This window comes from Drosophila pseudoobscura, chromosome 2 (genome assembly GCF_009870125.1).
Source record: "Drosophila pseudoobscura strain MV-25-SWS-2005 chromosome 2, UCI_Dpse_MV25, whole genome shotgun sequence".
Taxonomy (NCBI): domain Eukaryota; kingdom Metazoa; phylum Arthropoda; class Insecta; order Diptera; family Drosophilidae; genus Drosophila; species Drosophila pseudoobscura.
In genome coordinates, this window is record NC_046679.1 from 14,217,703 (window position 1) to 14,239,517 (window position 21,815).

A 21,815-nucleotide genomic window follows, 5' to 3' on the forward strand; every position below is an offset into this window, starting at 1 on the left:
GGGTTCTCTGCTCTGGATTCCATCTTCTTTTTCTTTCCAATATTGTGAACAAATTAGTTACAAATGAACCTACGACAACAAAGGCCGTTGAAGGTAACACGAAGCCTCGGTTGAGGCTTCATTTCTTTTCGCAGTTTGCTCTCTCAACCTACCCGTATTCCTCGCATAACAAGCACAAGGCTATGCTGTCTTCTGGGTGGTTTTAGCTCCCTTTCTCCTGGTCAGAGTAAGAGATACACATCTGTGGTGTCTGCTCTAAGATATGGGGCTCATATTTGAGGATTAAAAATGATGACGATGGCTGTATCTTCCCTCTGAATGATCACATACCGGGTAATGGCATGGTCGACTATGTCATTCCTACACTTGGTCTAGCCCATTGACAGGCCAGCGCAAGCCACGTCCACCAGGTGCCGTCTCCTCCTCCGTCTCTGTGGGCTCCGTGCGTGTGGCGCTTCGGGGGTAAAGTCTTTGCATCCATCATAATTTAATTGGCCAAAGGCCGAGAGACTGAAATCTCTGGCATTTTCTAAACACTTTTGCGTGATGTGTTGACGCTGATTGAGAAGTGTTGGCTAAATGGGAAAGGGTGTTCTTTGCGAGAGAAATTCCTTTTCGACCGACCCATTCTGTCTGACCCATTGAGTCAGTTGTCCAAGCCGTAAATCAGTCAAATTTGTCATAATTTATAGCGAAATTCAAGCAAAATTAGTGTTAATTATATCACTTCCCCATTTGAACAGGGTTTTATGTGCCTTTTCGGCTAATTAAAACAAGTAAAAGCAACTTCCACTGCCAAAGAGAGCTTATATAAAAGCATTTCCCCTCGAAACCAGCCAACTTTCCCATGTCCGGGGCATCTTTCACCCAGCTACGGACCACAGAAACCATCTAATTTCAGAGCAGAGACAAGACACTACAAATACAAAGAAAACAAAACAAAATGACATAACCGCAAATAGTACTCGACTTGTCCAAATAAAACAAATTGTGCGTTTAAGTACGTTCTCCATGCCCTCCACTGCTGATGGATCCAAACACTTTTAAATATTAATTAGCCTTGGCAGCTCCCTCCCCTCCAAACCCTCTTCTGGCAATTATTCTGCCCCAGCCCACTCTGAAGTGTGTGTTGAAGTGCGTAAGCTCTCGCATGTGCCAAATGGCGGCTACCGATGGCCACAGATATCTGCCAGATACACGTTCTCACAGAAATGGGAGTGAGACAACTAACTGCACGCATCTGCTGGAGGAACATAGCCCCATCTCCAGCCCCATCTCCAGCCGCATCTCCAGCCGCATCTCCAGCCGCATCTCCAGCCGCATCTCCAGCCGCATCTCCAGCCGCATCTCCAGCCGCATCTCCAGCCACATATCCAGCATAATTGTTAACGATTAGACAACACAAATCACGAACAAGCTGTAAACGCCAAGTATCTGCATCTGTGTATCATTTTTTCCGAGCCTTGTGTGAACCGAGCTTTGGAATTATTAAGACTAATATGTTTAATGCTGACGGAAGCAATATAGATAGATGGCCGAAGCACGGGCCCGCCGCAAACGAGACAGCTGTCTCTGCCCTCCTCCCCCCCATAACCCCACCGAGCACATGCCCAACTCCAACTCCAACCTCAGGCAAAGTCATCAGGTAGACCCACGTCTGGGCAGAGTCTCCGTTCCAGGCCCCGACTCTTTGGCATGAATGACATGACAGACACACACTACACACAACACACTCGTTGCTGGTGGCGCTTGCGTGTTTGGCTACTGAATTTTTAAGCATTTTCGAGCGGGTTCGCCGTCTGTCGGAGGCTTCATTTACATGGCCAACGTTTTAATTAGCGGCTTAGAGGCTCCCCGATAGGGAGACAGGGCGCAGGAGATCTCCCAGATCCATTTAGATGAATGGCGGGAACACCCACAGTCGGATAAGTCAGATAAGCAGCCGGCAAATGCGGCATGCGACGACCAGCGACCGGCGACCGGCGACCGACTGGCTTAAGTCCCAACGATTATATATTGCCCAATTATAGCAAATCTTTTATTGCCGATAAATTCGCAGGTTCATTAAACTCGGCAGCCCCCCTTCTCGCTAACTGACTCAGTGGCTTCAGGTTGTGGCACTTTGCGCCTTTGTTTGGTCTTATTTTAGCATTTGCTTTTGTCATTTGTGGGGTGTTTGATCCAGCAGATCGGTCCCATGCCTCCTCTCGGCACCGAGGAATGCATTTGGAATGAAGTTGTGGTCGTCGCAGCTTTATGATGCAATGCCAACCATCTGGATCTGGATATGTCCGTGCACTGATGGCATTGCTGTGGCTGCAGCAATTGTGGCATTTCTGAGTAAGCCCCTGGATTGGGGTCAGGCTGCTGCCTGCACGTTTGCACTGGCTTTCATCGAAAGTCAAATATTTGTAGATCGCAGAAAAGGAAAAGTGTAACGAAAGGAAAACACCGCTACTGCTGCCAGCAACAGCTCTCCAGCTACGATACCGAGTACCACTGATTGTTGTCAGCCACAAAATTCAATATTTGCTCATCCGTTCCCGAAAGCGTTTGGCGGATTCTTCGGTGGATTTTGTGAAAGTGCCAAGGGGGTAAAGGGGCAGCTCGAAATGGGCGTTTTGATGGCAGGCACTGGAGCTTGGCCTGCGATGAATGGGGGCGATTGGCTATGAACTGAAGCCGAAATTGGAGTCAAGACTGTTGGCTACCTATTGAGTCACAACGAAAGCCTCAAGTGGTTCGCAGAAAGAGTGTGTACGGGGGAATCCCCAGATTTGTCCCAAGGTTCAGGCAAAATATTTCGCTTTTCCAGCTGAGTTTCCCACCTCCCACCACCCTCAGCTTCGAGCTAACGATTCGCCGCGGTCTATATCTCAATTGGCCGATGATTTATCCCCGCTATAAACGAAAAAAAAAAATGCACACACACACTCAAAAACTTTCCAAGTGCCTGACAATTAGAGCAAACGATAGTTGGACGGATAGATCGTTAATGATGGCATGGTGGCTTTATGGCCTTTTCCAGTGGCAGGAAGATTTCAGCACGTCTCCCGTCAAATGGTGGTACGAAAATTCTTTGGCCGTCATTTTCGCCTGTTCGGCTTGCGATTAATGATCGAGAAATAAGTTTTATTAATTGGAAACCAGTTGGCCAGTAAAAAGGAAAAGCTAACGAAACATCAACCAAACGGAAAACACAACAATATCCCCAGATCTCTGACTGTTCGGGTACTCTACTGGATCGCATACTTATTTAACAATAATTGTACTAAGTGCATTAATTAGCCGGCGAGCGGACGAGAAAGAAATCATTGGAAATGGATTTAATTGCTCCGCTGGCTTTTATTGTTTCGGCCCGCAACAGAAACGGGCAAAAGCCAACTATTATTTCAATTGGAATTTAATTTTTCGAATGGGCATTGTTTGTTTTTGCTGGCCTAAACGGCGCCCAGATTTTGCGAATTTTATTTCCATTATTTCTGATCCCATCTCGCGCGACCTTGAGAAGCACAAGGCAGAGGAGGCAGTGGCTCTTAATGGCTCTGAAGACACACATTGGGCGGGCGGTTGTCCGGGCGCTCGGTCGCCGTCCATTTCCACGCTCAGTGTCAATAAACTTAAGTTCTGGAGAATTCATCTGGTGGAAGCGAGACCTCACCCAGCGTCCTATCCTCCACATCCCATCCCAGAGATCATCCAATGCCACGATCGGGCGGACCGACACTTAAGCTGTTATCAATGTATCTATTTCCATTCCGTTTATACTGCTGACTGGCCATTATTGTCTCTCATCTGCTGTAGGGGCCGTAAAACTTTAATTTCAATTGAAATAAGATAACCATCTCGCCTTCCAGGGCGATCCCCACGCCACGTCGCAGTGTCGCTGTTTTAATGGTTCACATTGCTTCAGCCGGAACATGTTTTATTTTTACTCACCGGTAGCATATTTCACTGTTATTTAATTATAGTTTTACAAAATAAAAAGGAAAGAAAAAGATGGCATCAAAAAGTTTCCCGACGAGGATGGGATTCGAACCCACGCGTGCAGAGCACATTGGATTAGCAGTCCAACGCCTTAACCTCTCGGCCACCTCGTCATATGCGGCCTTGGCAGACAGATGCTGGTTTGGTGCACCGCTTGCCAGCAAAGCAACCACTCCCCCTTTAACATAGTTCTTATCTGCATTACGAATAGGAATGATAACAACACAATAGATGAGAAAACTCTAATTCTAAACGACCACAAGATTTCTATGATTTGAAAAATACCTCATTTACACGGGACATGAAATAACTCATAATTTACAGAACTGTTTGCCACATCCGCAAGATTCTAATGTCTGCACGCACTGCTTGCTATCGATAATAATGTGCATGTCCACTGCTCACTCGACAAGTTGTGAGTTGGACCTAACCTGGGCAAGGGACGAGGTGGCCGAGTGGTTAAGGCGTTGGACTGCTAATCCAATGTGCTCTGCACGCGTGGGTTCGAATCCCATCCTCGTCGAAGAAACTTTTTGCAGTTATTTTTCTGTTTTATTAAATATTATTTACATATTACAAAAGTTTTCAGGTATGGATTCATTGCTGTAAGCTGGAAATTAGATGGATTGGATTTTGGCTTTTCATAATTCAATAATTACCACTCATGGTAATTTTATGACTCGATTACGTATATTCGTTCTTTCAAAAAATGATCCAAAAAAGGTATATCCTATATGACGAGGTGGCCGAGAGGTTAAGGCGTTGGACTGCTAATCCAATGTGCTCTGCACGCGTGGGTTCGAATCCCATCCTCGTCGGGAGAGTCCTTTTTTTTAATCGACATTGCTAATAGTGCAAAAAGTATCCCTGATTTAATTAATAGGATAAGGAAAATGTGCTTTAAATCAGTTATTTGATCTCCCAACAAGATAATACAAGTCCTATGGCACTTTTTTAATAGGTTCCTGTGTCTAAAAAAGAATAACATTTATAGGAAACAAACCTACGTGCAAAAATTGCAACTCGACGAGGATGGGATTCGAACCCACGCGTGCAGAGCACATTGGATTAGCAGTCCAACGCCTTAACCTCTCGGCCACCTCGTCTCTTGTGAGAAGCTCTGCTCAAGACCCAATTTCCAATAATACATTATTTAGTTCTTATCAAAGAACCTATATAGAGAAACTTATTAGCAACTATTGAAGTGTTTACAGATAATACACTTCCAAAAGGGGTAACAATATACCATTACATACAATAATACGCAACTCCGGAAGTGTTTCCTCTAGATATTTATTTACCAATTCTTTAATTGTTTGTTTAAGAACTGTGTCAATGAAAAGGGGAAAAATATTTGCAAATAATGCGAATAAGCTTTTGGCAAAGTGTTTGTCTGTTTGCGGCTAAAGAAAGTAGCCAAGTAGTGGCTCGTGTGGGGGGACCACAGCTTAAGTGAAGCTTAAGATCCTAAGATGTTCTATATGTAAATTTTGAATGGGGTAGAAATGTAGGGGTATCATAATTCGAAGAGTAATGTTACAAAGATACGGTAGATTCCATCTTAATCTTAGATCCATCCCACTGTCCGACTTAGATCATCATTTTAATTGGGAAACTGGAGGAAAAAAGCTAGACAAACATGGACCGTCGGTCGGTCAATAATCTTGAATAACTTGAATCCAAAGCCTATAGGGTATTTTCCTGTCCAAGCCACCTTTGAGCGCTCCTCGCACTCCATCAGTTATGTTATTCGTAGAGTAATTTGTTTGCTCAGCCATTCTCTGGAGGGCGATGTTCGAAGGGGTTTTCAATAATTCTCGGATTCTGTGCTGGCGATCGTGCCGCCTCTGACCCAGTTCTCTGTTGATCTTCTGTCGTGGATTTCTTTTTATTTTTCTCTCTCCCTTTTTTTTCTCTTTTCTGTACAAAGTTTGGTGTAAAAAACAAAAGTGGTTTACTTTAGATGAGCCATGCTCGAGCAAGTGTGTCGGGGGCCAAGTGGCGGTGCTGCTGGTGCTGGTGCTGGTTCTGGTGCTGCTGATGATGGTGCTTCTGATGATTTAATATGAGAGCTTCTGCATTTTAAATATTCGCTGCTATAGGAAACAGATCTGATGGTCTTAGACCATTCTTGTGTCCCAGCTGTCAGTCGGTGTTAATGAACCCTTGTCGCCCAGATAGCTTTCAGTTGTTTACGTTCCGAATGCCTATACGGATGCCGAGATGCCGCGATGCCAAACACCAGCATTGTCACCTAACGTGTGTCGTCTTCGGGTTCGTTAGGAAAGTGGCCCAGGTTTTGATGATCCAAAGGCACGCGCGTTTTATATTTAGCCCCACACCAAGACAGAGGCTGGCTCCAGTCCGGGGCTAGTCACGTGCACAAGGACATTCCAAGGCTAATTACGTTGGCTTGTTGGCTTCTTGGCCAGGCCTGGTCCGAACAGAACCGAACCGACTTGGGCTTGGGCTTGGTTTTGTTTGGCTTTAATACCTCTGCATACGAGTCTACGAAAACTCGTACGTACAGACGACGTACAGGCAACATACATACATATATGTACGTACAACACGAACCGTTCATTATTGTCGTCGCTGCTGTTCGTTGCTTGTACGGCTGCTCGTACTTGCTGCAATCTGCGGCATGTATCTGTATCTTTTGCATCTGCGTGGTTGGCTCTGTCTAGTACTGAAGTGGCATCAGTGGCTGCAGTGACTGCAGTGGCAGCCGCCGCTTAATTAGCTGCGTAATTTATTATTGCTCTAATCTCAACGCCAGCGCCGGCGCCAATGCCGCTGGCTTTGACAAATAAACAAATTATTCATATTAGAATATGTATTAATAATGCCTGCCAGCAGCAGCAGCAGCGGCGGCGGTGGCAGTGGCACTGGCAGTGGCGGCAGCGGCTCCAAGATGGTTTATCTGCTCATCTGGAATATCAACGTAATTATGCATCTCTGGCAGAAAGAGAAGAGAAGAGTGATGTGATGTGATGGGAGGTGATGTGATGTGATGCGGCATCCTCTGCTGAGGGAGCTGGTACTGGGTGCTGGTTGCAACTATTCTATGACTGGCATTACTTAATCGTTGTGCGGACAATAAAGATGCACACTATAGTAAATATGCATGTTCCTGCAATCGCACAATTATGCCCAATTATGCCACTGGGAAGAGATCTTTAGCAGGAGCAGGTGCTTGAGCGGAATGCCAGGCGGATATCATTGGCTAATGAGCCGCGCTCCATCTCCATCCCCATCTCCAGGCCCACCTCCATCTCCAACTCCAACTCTGGATTGTTCCTACTGCTCTGTCATAAAAATTAAAATGCATAATCGCGGGCGTTCCGCAGAGGGCGCTTGTTATGGCCCAGACCTTACTTAGATGATCGTACACATGTTGCTTCCATGGTAATTAACATTGCTCGCGATTACTTTTTCAGCTTTTTTTTGCCCTTTGCAACAATTGCATGTGCATGCTGAAAATGTGATATTGCCACTTGCCGCTGGCTTGGCTTCTTTTGGCTTGGGTAGGCTGGACGGGATGACGGGGCAACCGGGTCCCGGGCCATTCACATTTGAAGCTAATTAAGCTGGCGTTTAAGCCGCTAGCAATTAGCCGATTTATCACTTGCCACAGACCCACCAAATCATAAGGAAAAAGGCGTTGGGAACAGCTTTGCAAATGCAAACAAAACCGTCTCCGGTTTGAGCCACAAATGCTTCAGTGGCGCATCAGCCAGCTCCCTCAGCAGCGGCGGCTTTGACTACTGCGCAGCCGCAGCCGCTATGCGACGCAGACAGCGACTGAGAACGAGCAGAATGGGCCTGATCCCCATATAAAGCGCGAATTCTGGCCGCGATCAAACTCATTTTCAGTTGAACGGGCCTGCTGTGCAGTTTGGACCAAAGTTTCGTTGACCACCATCGCACAGGACTGGACGTCTGATCTTGATCCTGTTAACCAACCGAAGATCTCCGTACTAATTGGTGAGAACTGAGTAAATGTGAAGAAAGTTGCAAGTGTCAAGAGTGATTCAAAAAGAGGGCCAGAAGGGGCAAACTCCAAAGAGAACAAAAAAAACCTAAGAAACAAACGTTTGCAAATTACGATCAACTAATAAATCCTCCAAATCTCGGAGACTATAGCTTCTACCACAACGCCAAAGGAGCTTTGAATTAACTGATGGAAGGAAACAGTTCCGATTTGAGATATAATTCTTACCCACTGTCTGTCATTTGTATTAGCATCAGAGCTTTGAGGGTTCCATATTAGGAATAGATTAATTATAAATTTATCGTATATAGTTTTGATATTTTCCTATGCACAGTCTTAGACCTCATAAAGATCGGATAAATTTTGCAACCAGAAACTTTGCTTGTGCTCAAGTTTGTGATATCTTTTATATGCTTAGACCATATGTATCTCCTCCTTTGGGGTGTGAAGCTCTCCCATTTCCATTAGCGCCACAGCGAGTCTGAACAAGCTCTCAAGCTAATCTAATGTTCTGGCCATATTTCGCCGTTGCTTGCACTTGTCGAGGAGGGGAAAAATGAAAATCCACTGGCGCTCGTTGCGCAATTGGAGTGTGAGAAAATAAAATGCCCCGAGGCATGCAAATTGGATCGAAATGAGATCGGGTGGTCTGTGGGTCAGCGGAAGATCAGCGGTTCACTCAACCACCAATCCCCATGATCGTTTTACAGCTACCACCAGCAATGGGCAACCACATTTGGGGCATACTCCTGAGCCTGCTGCTGCTGGAACAGATGATGCCGCTGTCCGCGGCTGCCAATCTCGCCCAGCTGGTGAAGAAGCAGAGCCAACAGAAGCAGGGGCAGGTGGCGCAGCCAGCACAGCTGCAACTGCAGCAGCAGCAGCTGCCACAGCAGCAGGTCCACTCACAGCAGTATGTCCAGGACGCGCTGGCCGAGTCGCAGGAGCTGAAGAGCGACGAGGAGGAGGACCACGATCCGTACCAGATGCTGCAGGAGGGCAAACAGGAGTCCCGGCTGCCGGCCTCCTCCAACTACCCCTGGAGCGCCTATGCCGGAGCACAGGGAATGGCGAATCCCTATGAGAGCGTGCCCAAGATGATGCCCTTCATTGGCTACGCCCAGCCCGTGCTCATCCCATTCCCGCTCTACATAGCCCCCGACATGTTCTATCCCGCCTTCCCTGGGGCCACCAACGACCTCGAGGATGTGGTTATGTCGCGTGCCGCTGGCGGACGTCGTCCGGCTGCACCTCATTCACCGTCCCCGGCCCGAAACTCGCCCATCTACTACGTCCGCCTGCCGCCCACGCCGTACATGTTCGTCCCGAACATGCCACCGAGCCCCTTTGGCAGCGGCTTCTCCCCGCTGCTCACCTACCAGCCGATGCCCTCGTTCTCCACCTTCGGATCCGTGTTCAATCTGCCCGTCAATTTCCTGGCCAACGGCAAGCCCAGCGGGATCTACCAGGTGAATGGATCGCCCAGCGACCTGAGCCAGTTGTCACCCGGCTACGGCGTGCGGCCGCCCACGCCCAGCAATCCCTTCCGGCCCATGTCCTCGCCGACCGCCGGCTACGGTCCCTCCCAGCAGGGATTCGGACTCGCCTCCCTGCCAGTCCCGCAGCACGACTCCAAGCTGACCTCGCTGAAGCGTCCGTTCGTGTTCAACGGCCGTCCCGAGGACATCTACATCCTGCCCAACAACCTAAGTCCGCTCTACAACGATCAGAGCTACTACTGAGTGCAGCGCACAGTCTGCCCCAGGCTGTGGCACCAACAGAAAGTATTACAGAATGCATTTATTAGATCGTAAGATGACATCACATTTGCAAGGAAAAATTGAGTCTTAAGAAATGTTTTTTAATAAGAAAATGTAGAATATATACAGATTAAAAGATGGAACGCAGAAGGAACGTCTATCACATCCATCAACGACCAATACAGTTACAAACAGTATATATTCCGAGAACTTTTTGTCTTTCCGTTTCAGTTCCCGCTATATAAATCCTCCTCCTAATATACAAATATATATCCTTGGATACGCTTTCATAATACCCTCCTCAAGGGTATTAAATCCTTAGATCCCTAACGTCTAAACCTAGTATCTTAGTGTAAGGCCAAGTCCCTTTTAGTCTTGCGCAACTTTTTTATATTTTTTAATTGTATATTTTTGGTCGAAAATATAGTGTGTACAAGTATAACTTATAGTTTAATTATCGTGTATGTATACATATACAGTCGAATTACCCTAGCTGCAAGAGCTTCAACCCAGAGATGGATATCTTTTGTGTAGTTTCATAATGATTCGCGGTTTATATGAAAGTCTCGCATAACTTAATCACCGATGGCTGCCACTTGGGCGGTCTTTTTCTTGATATACTCCGGGTCACCGAGGTTGATGGGGCCGCCAACCAGCTCCCCAGTCTTCATGTTGAACTCGTACACCCGGGGAATGCTGTTGGGAATGTTAACTTTCTGGATGGCCTCTTTGGAGACACCTGTGGGAAATGAAGGAATGATGATTGTCAAGATTTGGACACATACCGGAAGTACTCACCTTCAATGTGCTTGACTAGGGCCCGTGTCACCGTTCCATGAACACAGATTAAGACTCTAGTGCCGTTGAGTACCTCTTGCTTTATCTCCTTCCAGACTGGTTCCACGCGATCCACACACATTCCCAGGGACTCTGTCATCGGGAACTGACCCGCCGGCACATCGTCGAAAATGGGATTGTTGCGTATCACGTAGTAGTACCGATTTTCCGTATTAATTTCCGGTGGGACGTCGTCGTAGCCGCGTCGCCAGGCCTGCACCTGATCCTCGCCATAGATATTCGCGATCTCGCGCTTCCTGAAGCCCGTCAGATTCCCATAGTGCCGCTCGCACAGACGCCAGTCGGCCTTCGTCGGCACATAGGCGCGGTTCATATTGCTCAGTATTAGCTCGGCGGACTTTTTGGAGCGGTCCAACACCGAAGTGTAGACCACATCGAAATCCAGTTTCGACTGGAGGAGCGCTGGACTGGCCACCATGCAGGCCTCTCGTTCACCTGGCTCGGAGTGAAGATGATGGATCTCCATTAGTATTATAGATCAGATTGGTTTGCTCGAATCTGAGTTCAATTACCGTTTTCAGTGAGTGGCGCATCGTGCCAGCCGCAGAATTTGTTCTCCAGATTGAACTCGCTCTCACCGTGTCGCAGCAACACCAGACGATTCGTCTTCATCTTGAACTGGGAGCTGCAATTAAGATAATATTGAAGTTAACTGCTCGAATAAACCCGATATTGTACGAGTATAGCTGAATAATCTTTAGAGTTTTGTTTCTACTCGCGAAGTGCTTCTGGTGTTTGGCAGATTTATCGCTAGCTCTGTTTTGCTACTACTGCTAAGTATATCCATTATAAGGCTGTTTGATAATGGATCCCAACAGATTAGGCGATGAGTGTGGGAACACGGGGAATCCTAATCTACCTCATAACTGGAGATAACGGTAGCTAAGTCGCGCTGGTTAATTTGAATGTGTGTGTTCACCTCAGCGCTGTCTATGCGATTGTTTCGCTTCCGATGCCGATGCCGATGCCGGGGCTGAGCTGGTCTGGACTCACACTCACGCGGCTCAGAAACCACGACAACAAGACGCGCATTCCTCACATATTTTCGGCTAGTCTACGAACGATAGTATCTGAAAGATACAAACAAGAAGCGAGAGAAAAACGCGCGCTCCGAGAACATGACGAGACAAAACAGAATATAATTCGCATTATCTGATGTCCAGACAGCAGCACACACACACAAACACACGCTCACACACACACCATTGTATACACCTTTTGCCCTTCCCTCCCTCATGGCTTGTCTCGTTCATCTTCTTTTGTTTTGCTCGGCTCATTCTCCTCTCCAGCACTGTTTTCCTGCATTCCATATTCGCATTCGAATAGATTGGTTTAATCGTGCTCGCGCCTAATTCTTGGCCCATTAATGGTACTCCAGCAACTGCCTTTGATTCGACCATTTCCACAAACTTATTTGAAGCCGAAGCCTTTTTTCTTACGATCACTTTACCGAACTGAACAGATTTTAAACAATTTAAGCAATACCTACATGTTCTTGTTGATACAAAAGGTACAACGTTTTTGAAAACAATGAACAGAGTGAATATTTCAGTGTGATATAACAAAAAGAGAGCAATAAAAAACAATCGAAATGGATTGTAGAAATATAAATAGAACAAAAAAGAACAGTCTAGACGCTATAGTAATCTTAACCCTGAGAAGTCAGATCAGATTGTTGGAGTTGAATTATGAATGAAAACCAATATCAAAAGCCATGACTGGAATACCATTCATCTCTTCTATCACTGATCCGCCCAACACTTACGCTTGGAACGCATATGTATTTATTCTTTTGTTGCTCGTGTTGTTGTTTGTTATTGGTTGATTGTTACTTGTTTGACGTAGTTTTTGTTAAGGTTTCGTTAGATACGTTACAGTTTGCTTCGCAAGAACTTGCGGATAGCCATGGTTCCGCCGCTCCTGTTCAGCTTTCCTGCTGGCCACAGATTTAGTTCCCAATGGCTGCTGCGGATGCTTCTGCTGCCGGCGCTTTGTACTAAGCAAAAATTCGTATTGGCAAACAATTTTATCACTGCTTTCGATGGGTTGGACCACGCGTCGCTGTGACGCTTCGGAACTCTCACACACTCTTGCAGTCGGTCGACAGCTGATGCTCTCTGCTGCAGAGCTGATGCACTGCTTCTGCTTCTGCTCTGCTCTTGTTGTTGGCGCTTTTCGAACAGCTGCGATTGGAAAAATCAATAACAACTGCAGTTTTACACTAAAAATAAAGAATATTTAACGAAAGGCTCATGTTGCTGACAAGTAAATGAATGCCTCCGTTATGGAAAGGTCGAAGTTATCTACATTCATACTAAATTTAGAAAACTTTCATTGAAATGATTTCCCAGTCCTACGTAGATTTTAAAAAAACTAACCCTAAATCTGTTTGATAAGAATACCTGGAAGAATTCGAAAGCTCTTTCAACATAAAAGTAGCGAAACATTCAGAAAACTTTCAGGGGGTCCAATAAAGTCTTATTTTTTAGCATATTATACGTAAACATCCAACCAATTTATACACACTCAGCATCTTTGGAAGAACATACATACATATGTACATTTATTTATTCTCAAGATTCTCAAGAGATGTAAAGTTTCATTACCGAAAAATTTGAATAATTTCGTTGATGAAGGTATACACTTATGTAAATATATTAATGAAAAGTGGTACCGCACAACATAGTTTTCGAATATTTTATAAAACTGTGATAAACCTACCAACTTTCGAAATACACGATTACTCCGCACTGCGAAAGGGTTCTTGCTGCTCAAATTAAGGCTATGAAAAGAGGCTCTTTCAGTCAGAGCAGCTTTTTATAACAAAAACCCTGGAGATCAATTAGCCTGCCAGCGAAATAATTAAAATGAATGCACCTGAAAGCTGTTGGCAATACCTTCATGTTCCGAAAGTTATGTCATTCTTTTGCACTATACATATACATACGAACATTCTAGTATGAACATATGTACCGTACCTTTAAATATCCGTATCTTTAAAACTGCTAAGAGCAGAATTAATCTACCCAGCCCTTCTGCCGCCAAAGTTGATTTTTCAACTTTCAAACTTAAAGCAGAACTCAAGAAGTCATAAAAATCGGAAACATTCCATGTGCATACTGGAATATTGGAATATTTTAAATAATTTTCTTTATGGTTTCTGGCTAATTGAAAATGTCCAATATCCAGATAATATATGAATTATGCAAGCCAAGTATTATTTGGTATTTCCATGTCACATAATCTCCAGAACTACTTTTTACCTTTCGCTTTCTTTAAAAATCTTTATAAACGAAATTTGCATTCCCATTGATATCTGTACAGTATAATATATTGTATCTTTCTACTTTCATAATCGAACAAGCATAAATTTTGATTATAATATTGATTCCATCTTCTGTATTCCCAACTAGCTCTCTCATTATTTCGGTTGAACAAAGTGCTTAGGTTACGGCACTGACTACCAGAGGTATTTGCCAGTCGAGCCCAGATAACCATCTCCTCGAGAGCTGCTACTGCTGCTCCGTCGAGCGTTTGACAATGCTGCTCTCAGGGGAGGCCCTTTTGGCCGCCAATATAAAGGTTTTGGCCAACTCTGGCCACGGCTCAGTCTGCAGAGAAACGTGCGTGGATCTCTTTGGTGTGGTACGGATCGTGTCTTTCATCTTGTATCTTTCGGTTGTGTAGTGTGTGCCTTTTGTGGGTGGGTGGAAAATGCATTTTCCTGCTTTTGATGACTTCTATCAGCGACTTTTGTTTCTGCTGCCGTTTGCAACGAGTGAGTATTGATGCATTGGAAACTGAAAAATCATTACGGATGTATCTGCAAATCAACCAAGCGCAACCAAAGAATATATATCTTCAAAAGATTGCCGTTTCTAAAGTGGATCTCCTTGATATTGAGACGCCAGACACCGATCGAAGCCGATCTACCTACCATCTCCCCTACCCGTGGTGGGCGCTGGAGCATAAGAGACATGTCCACTGTCTATCCCCCCATTTTTAGGCCTATGTGATTGTGATTGTGATTGCGTAGCTCCGCAGAGGGTCTGGTGTGGTCTGGTCTGGGAGAGGAATTTATGAGCCATCTCCAGGCCAAAGTGAGCTGAACCCCCGTGTGTCACACTCAAAGCAAATATAACTGGCATCGTCTAATGGATGGCAAACAATCCAGTGGCTTGTAAATAATAACAATAATTAAATTTGCATGCACAAATGCTCCATGAAAGCCAATGAGCGCGTCAATTGCGGAGGCGGAGTAGATGCGAGATGGTAGATGGTGGATGGTGGATGGGATGGTGGCTTTTCATTGTTATAAAACCTGCCGCCGAACAATGTAAAGAAACGAAAAGGAATATCCATGATCTGCCCCCGAAATAAGGCAATTAAGCCCCACTTAGTGGTAAATCAGAGACTCTACGAAATGGTTGGAAATCCGAATACCTCAGTGAGGAAATCGCGGAGTGAAACTTCCTAATCGTTTGCAAAGTGACCAAGCCTATTGCCAAAGGAAAGATTACCCAAATAGTGGAAACAGTAGCAGATTACGGTGACCATTACAAAGACAATAAATATAGAGATCTTTATGAAAATTGTTTTTAAAAATGGCATTGATTACAATTCAACTAAGAGAGTATTTTCCTTTTAGATTTTGGTACTGTAGAGCGAAAATTCAGCTACGTTGATTCCACCAAATGGCATGAAACGTTTCCCCTCTGTGGCGGGGCAGAGCAGTCGCCGATTGCCATCAGTAGACACAAGGTGATACCCATTGGCCTGCCTCCCTTGCAATTCGCTGGCTACGACGAGCTGTTCCAAGATCTCTTGAGAATACAAAACTCAGGACATACAGGCAAGAAACATTTTTATCCCTGAAAAGCACTCGAAAATTGTATTTTAGTTAATTTTTCCATTCCTCCCACGGTCTTTGGGGAGCGTCCCTCTGTGACTGGCGGCCTGCTGCAGGACTTTTACGAGGCCAGGGAGGTGCACTTCCACTGGGGCTCACAGCAGAGCAAGGGCTCAGAGCATTTGCTCAATGGCCGGAGGTACGATCTGGAAATGCATATTGTGCATCGCAACACCAAGTACAGCACCACTGAGGAGGCACGAAACAACACCGATGGCCTGGCTGTGCTGGCAGTGCTCTTCAAGGTGGTTCGGGTGAGTGAGGATCAGGTAGCTCTCCAGAGGCTCGAAAACTAATACCAAATCATCTGCCTGCAGACAGGGCCCTCCTTCTACCAGCCAGGACTCACCGAGATCTTTGGATCGCTGCTGCACCTGGGAGACTTCAACAGCACCTATGTACCTCCAGTTCTGATCACACTCGGATCGCTCTTGAGCAATCTGGATCGGGGGAACTTTTACTGCTACAAGGGTTCGCTGACAACGCCCCCCTGTTCGCCCTCTGTGCTGTGGCACGTGTTTGCCGAGGTGCTGCCCATCTCCCACCAGGATCTGCCAAAGTTCTGGCAACTGCGGAACCGCCATGGCCGACCATTGCTCAACAACTTCCGGCCACTACAGTCGCAGGAGACGCGACAGGTCTTCCATCGGCGGCCAGCAGATCAGTGGCTCTGGATATAATGGTTAAATAATTAAAGATAATTGTATATAAATTTCAACTTTATTTGGTAAGAGTTCGCTGGCTTCAGTTCGGATCTCGTCTACCTATTGGCTCTTCTATAGCGAGCCAGGAAAGAGGCCAGTAATCCAAGCTGGACGGCGCAGAGGAGCTTGTTCAATGATGGGTAGCGAGGGAACAGCCCCAATGGCACCTCTAGAGTCGGGGGCGATATGAGCTGCATCTGTCGGGGGCTGCGGACCATAATGGCCAAATGATTAGCCTGGTTGCCAGTTCTGAGCGTGGTCTGGATCTGAGTCTGGGTCTGGGTCTCCTTCGACTTCAGCCCCGCCAAGGGCCAGCTCATACGAGGCATAAAACGATAGTTCGATGGCAGGGTGTGGTATTCTCGATCTCGACCGTCGAAGGGTGGGCCCGGTTTGCGGACACGAGGATTGAATGGGGGATTGAAGGGCGGCTTGACCACCACCTTGCGACGCGACTGACTCCCGTCGGACCTCCGCCTCGCAAGGTCGTGCTCGAGACTGGTATCCATCGGTGGCTTGGACTGCAGGTCTGGCTCCTTGAGGAAGGGATTCTTACCCTTGTAGCCTACTTTCTTGTCCTGATCCTTGCGCAGCAAGCTTCTCAGCTTCTCGGTCACTTCATCTACCTTCAGTGGCTGGGACTCCTTCTGGGTTTCCTGGGCATCAGGTTTCTCCGTGTTGGCTGTCGATGGCGGGTTGTCCTTAGGAAGAGGTTTTCGCTCTTCGGTTGTGGACCTTGGATCTTCCAGCACTTCGTAAGTGTTCTCCCGTTGACCCTGATCCGACTGTGGCTTCGCTTTCCTCATGTTTGGTGGAGGCTCGTACTTTTTCACCACATTTGGTGGACTATCTACCTTTTTGGGGGGTGGTTTCGGTGTGTCTCTCTTCAGGAAATGCGGCATGTGTTTTCTCACTTCAATTATTGGAGCCTCCATCTTTTTTGTGACTTTCTGATCGCTTGGTGATGGCGTATTGGATGCTTCTCTGGTTGTTGGTGGGGCCTTCGAACCGTCATCAGTTTGATGTGACGATGTTGGCTCCTCACCAGCCTCGAACTGAATGGGGTAGTCCTTGCGCAGTGGCTGCTGCTCCTGAGGAGTCAGTGGCAGTGTCTGCGGCGATGGAGGTGGAATCGAACGCGGCGTACCCTGAAACTGGGGCGAGCCTTCCGGAATCTTCTGTCGCTTCGATGGAGGAGCCTTCGCCGGGACTGGCCCCGGCTTTGGCACCGGCGTCTGCGGCTGTTGAGCATCGCGTTTCTTCTGGGCAGTCTCGCCGGATTCAGAGTTCTCGACAGAATTTCCAGAAGCCTCGGGCCTAGCATCTGCCTCTTGCTGCTGTTTGTGGAACACTTCTTGCAGCAGGTTATTGAGCTTCTCGAGCTTCTTTTCGGCATTCTTCTTGTTCACGTAATACTCCAAAAAACGCCCATCGTTCTTGTTTTCTGTTTCTGGATTTTCTTTGTTTTGCAGCCAGTCCCATTCGTGATCGCCCGTGCTGCCTGGAGTCTGAGTATTCCCCTGGCCATCCTTCTTTTCGTTGCTAAAGCAACGATGATTGGCCTCATCGAGGCTCTGGTGTGGCTTCTTCTCGCCATTCATTACTTGCCTCTGAACATCGTTCTCCCGCTCTTCTGCCAGCACCTGCCTCTTGTCCAGTTCCTTAAGCATTTCTTCATCTTCAGTGATCATTTCCGGTTTACTTTCTTCTACGTCGTTCAGCAGAACACTGATAATTTCCTTATCAGCTGCAGTCTCGAGTTCCTGCTTTCGATGGTCCTCCAATTCAGTTCTGATGATCTCTTCTGGACTAAGAAACTTATTCTCTTCAATCTGTGAGTGTTTCGGTTCTGTTTCTTCCGCTTCCGCTTCCACCTCCTTCCACTTTTCAAATTTTTCTTCTGCCAGGCTGTCTTGATTATTATTTTCCCTGGGTACCGCCTTGTCCTTTGCCTTTTCAAGCGCCATTTCACGTTTGACCATCTCTTCAACGCTTAGATACATATTATCCTCAGCCTGTAAGTGTTTCGGTGGTCTTTCTTCCGCTTCCACTTGCTTCCACTTCCTAAATGATTCTTCTGTCAGGCTGTAAGGCTTATGTTTTATGGGTACCTCCTTGTTCCCTGTGGAATCTGACATTTTAATCACATTTGCCTTTTCCAGCTGGTTATCTACTGCGGAAACCTCAAGATTCTGTGCAGGGTTATGGGTAAGCATATATGTCAAAGTCTGCGTATACTGTTTCATGTTCTCAGAGTCATCTGCTCTGGATAGCCTTTCTGTCCTGGGCTTTATTATTGACTCGAAGCGTTCTTTGTCCTCCAGACTTTCAAAAACAAATTTATGTTCAGGCCCACGTTTTGGCTCCTTCTCTGAGGGGACTTTAGGAGAATTCTTGGTCTGGTCATGCTCCAATATCTCGGCTTGCTTCAAATTAGCGTTTTCCGTTTGATTTTCCGGCTTAGGTTGACGATCGTTATCCTTCATCTTCGAATTTTCGCCCTTTGTTGCCTTATCCATATCGGTGTTGGTTTCTTTCCCAGATTCCTTCGATGCGTTTAATTTATTCTTGGGCTCCGGCGTAAAATCTCCATTGCTCTGAGAGGTGAAGCTTTCGATTTTTCGCCGTATGTCTTTAGTGTAGGACAACGGTGGCTTTGTTAGTTTATTAGGGAAAACTTCACCCTTTCCTGATGAAGCTGACTCCTTTGGTTTACCTGTCACGGACTTTATGTTCAGGCCCTGGAATGTGTTGATGAATGGCCTAGGGCGCTTCTCCATGGAATCTTTAGACTTCTGCGAAGAATTAGAATCCTGGAATGGCGGTTTGGTGGAGCCTTTATCGTCGCTCCCAATGATCATTGGTGGTGGCTGATCCCTTAGCCAAGTTTTGTCAACGGGCAAGTCCTTCTTGGTTTTATCTGGAACATTTTCAGCATCGGCATTCTCATTAAATCGGCAATCATCGGACCCCGATGTGGAGCCAACGATGCTGTCGTTATCTCCAGAGCCCTGAGTCCCGGAGGCAACGGTGGGTTGGCTGGAGTCATTGGACTCCAGCCAACCACTTATCTGTAGGCCCTCCTTTTCATTTACATGCCAGGGACTTGTCAGTGTGTGCTTTTTGGCTTTGTTTGCATCATAGACCGGATTCCAGCTGCCATTCTCCGTCAATTCCCGAAAACTTTTCTTTTTTTTTGTCTTATTCAGAGCCTTTTCCAAGGCCGACAAAGGTTCAGCCAGATCTTCCGATACGTTCTCCAGACCGTCATCAATGATACTCTCTTCGAAGAGGAATTGTGAAAAGGATGAGTCGCTGCAAGGGATAAGGGATAAGATGGTCATGCCTCAAGTCAATCTATGATGAGGTAATACGCATACCTCAAGTCAGGGTGCGTCCGCAGGGTTTCCAGTATTGTATGCGGGGCCACCTCGTTCTGGCAAATTCGGTGTATGACCGTAAAAAGGGGAAATCTGTGGGTGTTCGGGATGGTTAAGTGTGCTTCGATTGGGTGCCATTCGAAGCTACTTACTCATCCTGCATGTTCTCCATCTCCAGAAAGTCGTTCAGCCCGGCGGCAATCAAGGGACCGAGAAGTTTGCGGCCATTTAAGAGAGTGGCCTCAATCTCCTGAATTGTCTTTCCAGAAGTGATAAAACTTTTGGCAAAGGTGACATTCTTATCGACTACAGGACATAAAAGTACAAGGAAATATAAGTGGCCTTTCCGGCTCTGTAACTGTGGAACTCACCATAGGTGGAGGCCACCGAGTTCGCCACGGCGCAGCTCTCAAAGAATGTGGACATTTTGGCGGAAGGGAAGAAGGCCATTGTGAAGCGCATCATCTCCTTGATACCCAGATGAATGGCAGCTACGCGAGCATTTTCGCCCAATTTCAGGCCATCAACGAAACCCGCACCCAAGGCAATGATGTCCTTCAGCGTGCCACACAATTCCACGCCATCAACGTCGTTGATGGTAGTCACCCTGCAGTTTTCGGTTTGAAGCACCTCGACCAGGAGCCGCGCATCATTTTCATTGTTGCATCCAATGGTAATCTCACAGAGCTTGCCCTGGGCCATTTCTATGGCGCTTTTGGCCGACATCATCGAGTAGCACGGTATGCCCAGATGCTTGCTAATCGCATTCGAGAACAGATCGATTTCGCCATCCCAAACGTGAGCCAGTCCCTTGACCATGGACAGGGCAATGGCGGTCTTCTTCACATGGCCGGCCAATATATTGCAATACGATTTCACAAAGTGTTGTGGTGTGGCAAAGATCATGATATCGGCATTCTGTGCAGCCGCCAAAATATCATTTACTGCAATCTGCAAATAAATAAATTTATTAATTTGGCTTGCCGATTGCTGCAGCGGCTGTAGCTCTCTCTCTCTCTCTCACCAAATTGTCTGGCAGCCTAATGCCAGGCAGATACTTGATATTCTCGTGGCAGTTGTTCATCACCTCAGATAGGTACTTGTTGTGAACCAGCTCGTCATAGACATAGATGTGTGCACGGCTGTCGAAGCCCTCCTTCTGCTGAACATTCTTGCTCACAGAGGCTGCGATTGCCGAGCCCCTGAAATAGGAGGGTTATAGTCGATATTAGCCAGAAACTCTATGTCCACGTCCACCTACCAGCCCTCCGAACCAATGATGCACACTTTCAGCTTTCGGACCATCTTGAATTTTAATCATGAATTTCTGTATTTTCTGTATGCAATTATAGACCAAAGCGCGACCAAATGATTGCCCAGGGGGGCAGATGATTTTGAATTTATTGTTGAATTTGGATAAACAAGTGTTAAATACTAACAGCCCTACTCTGAAGTGTGAAACATGGCTGAACGTTCACATACATCTAACTCCCCACCTACTGTACGTGCATGGATAGGAACTCTGGCCCCGATGGCAGCTCTTGTTTGTGCCTCGACTTTGGCTTCCTCCTCGGAAATGGCACGGATCTCGAACTCGGTGATGATCTGGGAAATACGACTCTTGGCCTCGGCTGCCAGTTTCGGCGGCAGTCCCTTGACGCTGATGCAGGCGCTCTCAAAGAACAAATCGTAGCTATTGCGTTGCTCCACGGGCGCAGGGGGTTCACTAATTGATGTGGGTACAGCTGCCACAGTATAATCAGTCTGCCCCCCCACTGGCGACACTTTCTGAAAGAAAGCTGCCAGTTGCTCACGGTTATGCGTAATGCTCTGTAGCAGCTCCTCTCGATTCTGAGGCGCTGGCTTCATGTACGGCAGAAATTGGCGTTTCAGGGGCATGGCGAAGCGTTGAATTCGCGGTTGTTTGGTTAATTCCGGCTGCAAGTAAACGAAGATTAGCTAAGCTAGCTTTACAACGAAGTCAACAATAATACTCGAAACAAACCTTTACATCGGCTGCGGCGATGGTGTATGCCTCTTCCAATATGTTTTCCTCGTCCTTTATTATTATGTGGCTATTCCACATTTGTCTGTTTGGTTAATTGGCGTCTTGAGTGGATATTTTCCACCAATTACGAGGTTTTTATGGAAATCGCTCAAATCGGGCAATTGTTTACAATAAAGCCGCCAGTGGTAGTGATGTGCGTCACTCGATTTCCACTA

General features: G+C 46.5%; 5 protein-coding genes and 4 non-coding genes across 15 annotated transcripts; 4 read left to right on the forward strand and 5 right to left on the reverse strand.

Moving 5' to 3' along the window:
* Window positions 1–4,018: 4,018 nt before the first annotated feature.
* Window positions 4,019–4,100, reverse strand: TRNAS-GCU (transfer RNA serine (anticodon GCU)). The gene has a single exon. It is a non-coding gene; the product is annotated as a tRNA-Ser (tRNA).
* A 328-nt stretch (window positions 4,101–4,428) lies between these two features.
* TRNAS-GCU (transfer RNA serine (anticodon GCU)) lies at window positions 4,429–4,510 on the forward strand. The gene has a single exon. It is a non-coding gene; the product is annotated as a tRNA-Ser (tRNA).
* A 213-nt stretch (window positions 4,511–4,723) lies between these two features.
* TRNAS-GCU (transfer RNA serine (anticodon GCU)) lies at window positions 4,724–4,805 on the forward strand. The gene has a single exon. It is a non-coding gene; the product is annotated as a tRNA-Ser (tRNA).
* Window positions 4,806–5,011: 206 nt separating this feature from the next.
* TRNAS-GCU (transfer RNA serine (anticodon GCU)) lies at window positions 5,012–5,093 on the reverse strand. The gene has a single exon. It is a non-coding gene; the product is annotated as a tRNA-Ser (tRNA).
* Window positions 5,094–7,839: 2,746 nt separating this feature from the next.
* On the forward strand, window positions 7,840–10,180 carry LOC4801679 (uncharacterized). The gene is made up of 2 exons (XM_001358692.4): window positions 7,840–7,974; window positions 8,692–10,180. The coding sequence occupies exon 2, from the start codon at window positions 8,704–8,706 to the stop codon at window positions 9,721–9,723; it is 1,020 nt and encodes a 339-aa protein (XP_001358729.3). The 5' UTR covers window positions 7,840–7,974; window positions 8,692–8,703; the 3' UTR covers window positions 9,724–10,180.
* A 113-nt stretch (window positions 10,181–10,293) lies between these two features.
* Window positions 10,294–13,403, reverse strand: LOC4801680 (2,3-bisphosphoglycerate-dependent phosphoglycerate mutase). 7 transcript variants are annotated; one of them, XM_015181868.2, is made up of 4 exons: window positions 13,321–13,403; window positions 11,112–11,224; window positions 10,540–11,034; window positions 10,294–10,480 (listed from the first exon to the last, which is right to left on the reverse strand). In XM_015181868.2, exons 2-4 carry the CDS (start codon window positions 11,209–11,211, stop codon window positions 10,317–10,319), a joined length of 759 nt encoding a protein of 252 aa, XP_015037354.1. In that variant the 5' UTR covers window positions 11,212–11,224; window positions 13,321–13,403; the 3' UTR covers window positions 10,294–10,316. The 7 variants fall into 7 exon arrangements, with proteins under 7 accessions (XP_015037354.1, XP_001358730.2, XP_003736562.1 ...); XM_001358693.4 differs by lacking the exon at window positions 13,321–13,403 and adding an exon at window positions 12,475–12,930; XM_003736514.3 differs by lacking the exon at window positions 13,321–13,403 and adding an exon at window positions 12,089–12,145.
* A 788-nt stretch (window positions 13,404–14,191) lies between these two features.
* CAH8 (Carbonic anhydrase 8) lies at window positions 14,192–16,209 on the forward strand. Its single transcript, XM_001358694.4, has 4 exons — window positions 14,192–14,377; window positions 15,248–15,451; window positions 15,500–15,762; window positions 15,826–16,209. Exons 1-4 carry the CDS (start codon window positions 14,314–14,316, stop codon window positions 16,186–16,188), a joined length of 894 nt encoding a protein of 297 aa, XP_001358731.3. The 5' UTR covers window positions 14,192–14,313; the 3' UTR covers window positions 16,189–16,209.
* On the reverse strand, window positions 16,210–21,033 carry Gpdh3 (Glycerol-3-phosphate dehydrogenase 3). Its single transcript, XM_033376764.1, has 6 exons — window positions 20,854–21,033; window positions 20,617–20,794; window positions 19,964–20,543; window positions 19,745–19,898; window positions 19,593–19,685; window positions 16,210–19,527 (listed from the first exon to the last, which is right to left on the reverse strand). Exons 1-6 carry the CDS (start codon window positions 20,895–20,897, stop codon window positions 16,269–16,271), a joined length of 4,308 nt encoding a protein of 1,435 aa, XP_033232655.1. The 5' UTR covers window positions 20,898–21,033; the 3' UTR covers window positions 16,210–16,268.
* On the reverse strand, window positions 20,962–21,814 carry LOC26532274 (protein suppressor of variegation 3-7). Its single transcript, XM_015181870.2, has 2 exons — window positions 21,598–21,814; window positions 20,962–21,530 (listed from the first exon to the last, which is right to left on the reverse strand). Exons 1-2 carry the CDS (start codon window positions 21,676–21,678, stop codon window positions 21,036–21,038), a joined length of 576 nt encoding a protein of 191 aa, XP_015037356.1. The 5' UTR covers window positions 21,679–21,814; the 3' UTR covers window positions 20,962–21,035.
* Between the last annotated feature and the right edge of the window lies 1 nt (window position 21,815).